The sequence below is a fragment of the Rosa chinensis genome, chromosome 2, assembly GCF_002994745.2.
Source record: "Rosa chinensis cultivar Old Blush chromosome 2, RchiOBHm-V2, whole genome shotgun sequence".
In the NCBI taxonomy this organism is placed as follows: Eukaryota; Viridiplantae; Streptophyta; class Magnoliopsida; order Rosales; family Rosaceae; genus Rosa; species Rosa chinensis.
Genome location: NC_037089.1, coordinates 5,857,061 through 5,866,796, shown reverse-complemented (window position 1 = coordinate 5,866,796; position 9,736 = coordinate 5,857,061). Strand labels below are relative to the sequence as shown.

At 40.3% G+C, this 9,736-nt stretch overlaps 1 protein-coding gene across 1 annotated transcript; it reads right to left on the bottom strand.

Moving 5' to 3' along the window:
• Positions 1 to 384: 384 nt before the first annotated feature.
• LOC112183538 (F-box protein At2g26160-like) lies at positions 385 to 1,461 on the bottom strand. Its single transcript, XM_024321923.1, has 2 exons — positions 1,009 to 1,461; positions 385 to 903 (listed from the first exon to the last, which is right to left on the bottom strand). The coding sequence occupies exons 1-2, from the start codon at positions 1,459 to 1,461 to the stop codon at positions 385 to 387; spliced, it is 972 nt and encodes a 323-aa protein (XP_024177691.1).
• Between the last annotated feature and the right edge of the window lie 8,275 nt (positions 1,462 to 9,736).

Sequence of the window (9,736 nt, the reverse complement as noted above, 5' to 3'; positions counted from 1 at the left end):
AACGAAAATGATTGAAACAGAACTAGAAGAGGAGAAACCAACGACCAAAGTATAAAACAAACCTTTTAGAAATCTATTTTAAAATTCTTGGTATAAATTAGATACTCCAGCGAGAACTAAAACAAAGTTCAAAATCCAAGCTTACTGCTAGCATGTTCATCTATGAAGTGCCCTTTAAACTAATCGATTTCATCAAGTAAAATCCACACCTGCAGCACCTAATCAAATGAAGTTTTGTATTTTCTATTGACACCTCATATAACGAGTGTATTCATGCATGCTAATCACTAGTGAGCAACTCCAATCTTGTACATGAATAATATAGAAAGTTACAACAGAATGAGAAGATACTCTATGGCTCCAGATTGTGAAATGAACTGGAAATTAGCCGAGTCCATTAAACAATGGCATGATCCAGATAGCAGGTGGGATGTTCCTGTGCCAAGGATTTAGAGAATAATGTTGTGTAATGCTTCCATCCTCTAAATTGAAGATGCCCATATCACTTGGTCCATTAGAGATGGTTTCATCCTCTAGCTTGACTAAACTGAAGATGTCGTCCATATCAATTGATCCATCATCAACTAATCGCACTTCTCCAAGTTCTATCAAATCATCGGTGTAGTATATAGAATTTGGTTGACACCCAGGAAAGTTTGAAGCCGAAACACACATCGAATGATTGCCACCGACAAACAAAGCCTTATCTCCAATACTCTTTAACTCAACATGCTCCACAATGGATTCGTCCCTCTCATCAAACACCACCTTGTAAACCTTGAAGCTCTCGGTCCAAAACTCATTATCCTCATAATGGAAATAGTGATCTCGTGGTACATCCTTCTGTTTCAAAAATCTTCGAACATGTAACAACTCTCCTTTGGTTGTTTCCACAAGATACCCCTTATGCGCATAACATGAAAACGGATATCCTCCATGTGTAAGTAAATTTTCTTATTCTGGCTTGCTATTAACATCAAACAAGGTAATCCGTCCCCATTGTCCAACCGCATAGACTTTTCTTTTATAAAATATAGCATCAGTAAAGAAGGAGCGGACCTCAAGGTAAGTCCAGATTGTTTGTCCTCCTTTTATGAAAGCAGACCTTGAAACTCTATCATAAACTGCCACAACCACATAATTGTCAGGATTCGCAATCGGATCAGCGGATAAGATAACCTTTGGGGAGAAAACCCTGAACCAATGACTCTGGGCATTGAAATCCAATAGAGGTAGACGAATGGGCGTCACATCTCTTTTGAACACGTTCACAAGTGTTGTACTGAGTTGATGTTCGCCTAGTTGATCTACTGCGACCAACCAACCTGGAGCATTACTCGAGCCACAACACCTCCTAGTGCTGTTACAAGCTTGTGGTAACTCAAAGTTGTTGTAGACCTTTTGCTCAGAGATGCTGTATAGTTTTCGCTTTCCTTGGGATTCTGAAGGGATCATAAGCATGGGATGCACCTTAAAACAACGCTGGGTTGTGTGGTTATAGTCTGTTGCGAGAGCATGCCATTCCTTGCAAACGGCAGCAAAACGAACATGGTCAGTTGGTTCCAAGTTCCAACAACTTATCCAGAATCTCTGAGAGAATGACTTGAGGAAGACTAGACCACTCTGCCAATAGGTATTTACGGAAGGTAGCAGCCATGTTCCTACAACATGACAGAGCCTCGTCAATTACCAAAACAGAACCCAAAGAAACAAATAACAAGGGTAGAACTAACAGGGGAATTGAAAGCAATCAAAATCCCATAAGAAAAGGATTTCAGAATCTCACGAAAAGAAGGATTAGTAACTAGAAGAATTTAGTATGAACCAAAAAGAGGACGTAAATGCATCAAAGATACAAAAGGTGGCATCCTTATTTCTTCTTCTGTGTTAAAATAAGCCTGATACTGACCAAATAAAGTAATAAACAAACAAATTCATAGAAAATGAATAAGCAGATAACCAAAATAGTACTCCTAGACAGGCGGGCGAATTGTATTATAAGGACCTTTTGGCAACAGCTCGAGCCTCTATTATCGACTGCCGTGGATAAAACGTCCGTCCGTTTTTCCAACATTCCTTTTCGGTCGGGGTTCTCTATAGATTCCATGCATTTGTCCCTCACGATCTCTTAAAAACTATCCATAAGGTAAGCAGCCTAGTGCCCTAGTAGTAATACTTCATTTGTAAAGTAAATAGAACATGTGTCCTCATTGACGTAATATGGTTCCTAATTGTGTAATTGGAGTTTTTTTTAGGGTGCGGCTATTGTCACCCTACAAATATTTGAATTATTGAAAGACTATATTACCCAAATACAAAATGACTAATAAGTACACTAATTTTCTAAAATTTAAATCTTTAAGGAAAACTAAATATATAACTAATTAAATACAAAACTACTTAATTTCTCTTCTGATAACATTAGCCTTCATCTTCCCCATCCAAATTTCAATTTATTACAATTTTCTTTTTTATCTTTTCGTTGCATCCTTATTGTTAATTCGTTATTCAATTCATAAAACCATTAGTGTTAACTTCATCAAAATCTTTTTAATACCTTTATAAACACCGAAAGTAAAATATTTAAAACGCGAAAAAAAATCTTTTTTTCATTACTCATAGTAGCACTTACTTATTTTTTTAATATAGATTGAAATAAACGAACATTGAAACTGAATGGAAAAAATAAAAAAAATGGAAGTAAATCAAATTATGATTTTATTAGGAAACTTTAATATATTTTAGGACGTCTTTTTAATTGATATAAATTAAATGAGAAATTTTCGTTAAACAAAATTTTTTTGTTAATTTGATATGTTATATGATGGAGGATATTCCTGGAAGAGAAATGGGTTAGATAAATAAATCTAATAATTGAAATTAAAATGTAGTGTGTAATGAGCAAGTAGGGTAAACAAAGAAAATTATAGGGTGACAATAGCCTCACCCTTTTTTTATCGTGTAATGTCTTTAAATAATAAGAAAATGACATCCATGACGATACATTTCTCTATTAATGATGACAAATGAAGTCAGAAGTTGTAATTAATGTTCTGTTTGTGGTTTTTCCACCTATGACCACATTTACAAGGGTTTAAACTTTAAGATGTGACAACGATTGATGTAAAAGAGGTCATTTTTGTTGTATTTATAGTTCAATTTTTTTTTTCCAAAGCAAAATATAAAAATAAAATCATTTTTAAAGATTGAATTGAGATTTTTGAGGTATGTCACTACGGGGATTATTTGTATATGCCATTTTGACTTTAAAATTAAATTAAATCTCTAATACTTTGTAAAAAATAATAATAATGATAACAAAAACAAAAGGAACAAAGTAATAATTGTTGTAGAGAAACTGAAATTGAGAGGAAATCATTGTGTATTCTCATTGATAATAGAGACCTCTTTATATAGAGGATATAGAATCTCAATCATATAAGGAAAGTAATCGTACATTGAATAGGAATCTAGATCCTTCTAATTTAACCATATTACCACTAGGTCAAGTAACCTAGAGTTTGGGCTAAACACAAATTAGGGTTTACTTGAACACTCCCCCTTGTGTTGCCCAAACGTGGTGCTTCTCTCATTGTCTTGTTAAAAACCTTGCCGAGTAACAAAAACCCAGTGGGACAAAAATAACCTCGGTCGAATGGGAAAAAGAGTACAACACACCCTTCACGTTTCAAGGTGAACATGTAGACATCTCCCCCTGATGTCTGCGTCTCCCCCTAATGACTACGATCATAGGAGTTCAGATAATTTCCGCAAGCCAATTCTTGCCACATGTTTCTCGAACGTGGATTTGGGCAATGACTTAGTAAACAATTCTGCCATATTATCCTCATATCGAACCTAGTTCACTTTGGTATTTGAGGAGAGTCTGTTGTTGCTGGTTATACTTGGTGTTGTCGCTTTTAATGTAGCCTTGCTTCATTTGTTCAAAACGAACAGCATTATCCTAAATGCTCGTAGGTTCATCTTGTGGTAGACTTCAAACCACAATTGTTCGAACATGCGTGATTATGGATCCAATCCATAAACATTCACGAATCACTTCGTGAAGAGCAATAATCTCTGCATGGTTCGAAGATATAGCGACTACGGTCTGTTCTGTAGACCTACAAGATATCACGGTCTTTTCCCATGGTGAACGCTTAACCAGTTTGGGAGCGACCTTTGTGTGGGTCAGAGAGGTACCCAACATCAGCAAAACCTTCCAAAACACTTATATCGTTTTGGGATGGGGATAGAGAACGCAAGCCAACGTTGGCGGCATTTCTGATGTATGATGGGTCCAAATCCATCATCTCTCTGTAGGGATAGAACAAGCCCATACCAATTGTACATCTCAAGTACTGAAAGATATCTTTTACACCAATCAAAATGGCGTTGCGTTGGCGCAGAGCTATACCTTAACTAACAAGTTCACTACAAACGAGATGTCTAGTCCTGTGCATTGAGCTAAGTACAATAATGCGCCTATTGTACTCAAGTAAGACACTTCTGCCTCTAGCACATCTTCATCATCATCCTTTAGACGAAGAGGATCATTTTCAGGATCAAGACTAAGAACGATCATGGGGGTGCTTGAAGGTTTGACCTTGTCAAAATGCCTAAGCATCTATCAACATAATGCTCAAGTTCTAAACCGAGACATAATCGTGTTCTCCCAAAATCCTCCATCTCGAACTCGGATTTGAAGTGTTCACCGGTTTCCCTTAACTCTTTAAGGGCTTCTAATGAAGATCATGTCCAACATGAACCGCGATGGAATCCGAAACTTGTTATGGAAACGCGTGGGCATATCCCTTCCCAATCAAGAAGTCATTTTAGCGAGCGTTTCAACCTCTTTGTAAACGCGCTCCGTAGTCTAGAGCCACTTGACTTGGGTAAATGAAGTTCACCATGAAGCTTATGTTAGAAGGTATTGGCATCACTAGCTCAAAAACCTTCCTTTTCATTAGAGAATCCATCTTAACCTGGATCGCATCTTTCCATTTAGGCCAGATTTCTCTACGGTGGCATTCATTCATCAACGGAGCGTGGTTCGATATCATCGGACTCAACAAACTCACAAGCAACGAAATGCGCGATTACATCATCAATCATGATAGAGTTTCTATCCCACGTCTCATATACACTAGTGTAATTTTCATAGAGCTCTATATTCTCAGGAATAGGTTCTGACGTTGAGGCATCCCCCAACGATGACCCTAACCCGGAAGATTCTCATAAGACGAATTTTGAGTCTTGATGATCAAATGATTGGAATGTGCCAAAGTGTCCTTCGAACCTACGGGCCTCCCACGCATCCTAGCTGGGGTCATGGCCTGTAACACCAGAGTGTCACTCTCTTTGGCGTTGGCGTCATGCCTACCTCCGTGTAGGGTGGTGCTACTTCCTCTCGTAGGGACGTCCTTCCTTGCAGGCTTGTTTGCCTCATATTTGTGTGATCTCGTCACTTTAACAGGGATCGAGATAAGACACAGTGGGGACAGGCCACGACAATTCCTGTCGTTCCTGCTGAACATCCGTGTTCTTATCTCCCCCTAACGACGGGAAGACTGTCTCATCAAAGTGACAACCTGCAAATCTAGCAGTAATGAGATCGCCTTGCAAGGGCATTATGTGGCGGACGATTGTTGGAGTCTCAAATCCAACGTAGTTGCCCATTCGTCTGTAAGGACCCATCATAGAGCGTTGTGGCGGCGCAATTGGCACATAAATGGCTCACTCAAATATTTGTAAGTACAATACTTGTACCCAATCACTAGCTGTAACGCAGAGGTACATTGAGTGGCGTGGGTCGTAGATGAATTAGCATAGTTGCATGCGATATTGCATAACCCTAAGCGGATATAAGGAGATTGGTGCGCATTACCAATGTCCGGACTACCATCGTAGTCGTTTCTGCAAGACCATTTGGGTGTGTACATGGGAATGTGATGTCCAACATCAGTCCCATTGCAATATCCATCAAAAGGCTTTCGATGTGAACTCTCTAGCATAGTCAAATCCAGTTGACTGAATAGGATTATCCGGGGAGTGAGCCCGTTGTCATATGATATGTGCTAGGAGTCTAGCATAAGCAGCATTTATAGGTGGACAATGGCACAACACGTGACCAGCGTGTTTGCGCGTCAACCAACATCATGAAATATTTAAACATCCGCAAGTTGGTTGAATCAATCCACAGAATCCCCATGGATTCTATGTAAGAACAGAATGAGTATGTTCATTTTCTTTGCATAGGACGGTCTTAGTCCTAATTTCCCTAAGGAACGGGCTTTGTAAAATGAGCGAGAGGTTTTCGAAGCAACCAATGAGTATTTTGGTTAGGCCTGAGCGTCTGAAACGCTATTTGAAGCAAGTTGGTGATTGCAGCATCACCTGGGGCGCCATCATCATGATGGACGCTATCCATGGTGTCATGGATAGGGACTGTGCCAGCCCTAGGCTGGTGGTGGACGAAGGCGGTGCCCTAGGCAGCAGCGTCGGTCACACTTAGTCCAGAAATCAACTTTTGATTAATGCTTCGTTTCGCTCAAAAGAAAAGATGTCCATATGAAGTCTTTAGTAGACGGATCATCATATCCTGACCAGGATGACCTATCTTGTCGTGACAAAACCAATATGTGTCTAAATCCAAGAGATCTTCTCTCATAACTTTATTGGATTAATAGCTCGAATAGTGACATAGAATCCACTAGAGAGACACATAAACTTCTCTAAGATGCACCTTTCTTCGCAATCATTAGAGGTGTTGCAAAGGAACTCATTTCCGTTCTCTACATGCGTTTTCGCATGGAATCCGTTGGCTATTCATAGGTGCGATTGGCCTTAGGAGCGTAGAGAGTTTCTGTGACAGTAATTAAGGTGCCATTTGGCAAGTAGAACTTGGGCTATTCCATGTCCTTGAATTAATACTGATGGCCCAGCCATCGTAGTCACAAAAGTCATATGCTCATAATCAAAATGGAGTCATAAAGAACTCGAAATTTTATTCATAAGCCAACAGAGTTACATCATTGTCTCTTTGACTAAACAAAATCTAATCCAAAATGATAGCTAATGCAAAACAATGGTAGTCGTCTAACTTCTTTCGGTAATTCCAAAATAAATGTGACCAGGTGAGTAGAGAGATGCCGGTGGAGCAAAGCTCGCTTAAGTACCACTAATCTCGGAACCTTCCTAGACATCACACTTACTTTGAGTGAGCTTACTTTGAAGAAAAGCTAAACCATTGGCATTTACTACAAAAATATATGGCAATCGCCTATTACATCTCTTGGAAAAATAAAGACTTAAATAGAATTGGCGATCTATTGATTCCAGCCAGATTTGTAGTCTTCAACCCTTCACTCTAGATCATCTTCTTGATCTTCTTGTTCCATATAGTGAGCTTCTCTTGCTTCACAATATGCTTTGTAGGCGGTGACGATTTCTTCACGAGCTCTACAAATGTGTGCCCAATGATCAGACACTCCACATCGAGAACATACATCTCTTTGCTCAAACTCCATTGATTGAGGTGCTTTGAAAGCGTCATTTAGATGGCTCTTAGTGTTGGTGGCGCCACCAACATGGCCAAAGGCGTTGCCTCCCTCTCTCTTTCCACGTTTACCTCTTCGGTTCCGTGTTCGCCTATTTTGGCGATTATCTTCCCAAGTAGAGCGATTATATGGACCAGAACGTCGAGAAGTATCCCTAAGATTAGGGTTTCGCTCTTAGCGCCCTCTTTTTGGAGCGCGACTATAATTGACTATAATTGGATTCCCGAATATGCTCTGTTCCCACGGATCTCGAATTATAGTTCTTCACAAGGATGTTGTCATGCTTTTCAGCGACATTCATAGCTCCAATGAGCTCATGAAACCTTGTGATTCGTCTTGCAGTAACATCGATTCGATAGTTCTTAGCAACCATCAATGCAGAGACGGGGAAAGTAGAGAGAGTCTTCTCAATCAACATCGCATTTGTGATCTCTTTACCACAGAATTCCATTAAGGATTTAATGCGAAGTGCTTCCGAGTTGTAGTCAAGAACTTACTTGAAATCACAGAAGCGGAGGTTATGCCATCTCACTTCTATGTCAGGAAGCAGGGAGTCACGGACGTTGCCAAATCTATCTTCGAGTGAGACCCACAGCCTTTTGGGGTCTTCTTCATTCATACACTCGTACTTGAGCGAATCATCCATATGACGAGTCATTAAGATGATGGCTTTCGCCTTATGTGCCTCTAAGACTGCTCTATTTGCTTCCAAAGCTTGAGCTTGCTCAACAGTTAGCACGTCCTGGCTAGGCTTGAGAATCGTATCCAAGATTCCATCGGCCTTGAGGTGCTGGCGGATATCACGAACCCACCTGTGATATTCAGAGCCAGTTGTTCCCAATGGAGCAAAGTCCAATTTGTTCAAGTTACTCATCCTGAAAGAGAACAAGAAATTAGGGTTAGTTTTGGAGCGAAAAAGGCTACCACGAAAACAAATAAAATTTTTGAGCGTAGTAGCTTCCAAGAATTTCGATTCCAAGAGGGGTTGGATTAGATCGAAACAATGATGTTTGCAGTCGATCGTTTTATCTCAACAAACTTAGTTTGGAGAACTCTACAAGCTCCAAGCTTGGAGTGAGCACGAACCCCCACAGTTCAGCTTAATTTGGTCTCCCCTATGATAAAGAAAGGGGGGTAGAAGAAGGGATGTTGGAAGTCCCCGATAAAAAGAAGAGAAAAGTAATAAAAATTTCAAAAACGGGAACTTTTAGAAAAGTTTACCTTGAAAAATTGCTGAAAATCTTGACAGGAAAATTGTCGCCAGAAAAGTGGCAGGAAAAGTCTCCTGAAAGTGGCCGGAAAAAGGTTGACCGGACAGATTGGTGGTTGACCGGAGGTGCTAACGTGGCAGGTGATTGGACGATGACTGGGCTGCTTGCGTGTCAGTGGGCTGAGGGGTTGGGCTTCTTGACTTGGGACGAGATCAGCTGAGCTTCTGGGCCTAGGGTTATTTTCCTTTTAGGCCGAAGCTTTGGGCTGCTGGGTTGGGTTAACTGAGGTAGGCAGCGGTTCGGCGGTGCAGTCACTTCAGGCGGCCGGTTCAGGTGATGGTTTTCCGGTTCCAGTAATCTGGGACGAGGTTCAGCTACTGACAAAAGATGGCAGTGGGAGGTGGACTAGAAGATGGCAAACCGGGCAGGAGATCTCAGATTCTTCTTGGGAGGCCGGTTTGGTCTCTTCCGATGGCCGGTTTAGGTCGATTCGGGCCGGTTCTGGGGCCAGCGCCGCTGGTTCTAGGCTCCTGGAGGTGAAAACTTCAAGGTGGGCGGCGGTGGTTCCTGGGATTTGAAGGCTACGAATATATGGTTTTAGGGTTAGGGCTTCGTGCTGATAACGTGTTGTAGAGAAACTGAATTTGAGAGGAAATCGCTGTATATTCTCATTGATAATAGGGGCCTCTTTATATAGAGGATTACACTGTATAGAATCTCAATCATACAAGGAAAATAATCGTTCATTAAATAGGAATCTAGATCATTCTAATTTAACCATATTACCTCTAGGTCCTAGAGTTTGGGCCAAACACAAATTAGAGTTTACTTGAACAATAATTTTTTTTTTTTTTTTTTTTTTGGAAATAACAAACTACTAAATTTTGAGCTTTTGAAATTTTTTTTTTATAGAAAAAAGGTAGCAGAGAGTGTCACATCTCCAAGCTAGAGGAGGGGTTTAAGGTT

Coding starts and splice junctions, on each gene's coding strand:
- LOC112183538 (XM_024321923.1), bottom strand. CDS start 1,461: ATGCTTATGATCCCTTCAGAATCCCAAGGAAAGCGAAAACTATACAGC. Junction 904..1,008: donor ATAAAAGAAAAGTCTATGCG/GTTGGACAATGG, acceptor TATGCGCATAAG/GGGTATCTTGTGGAAACAAC.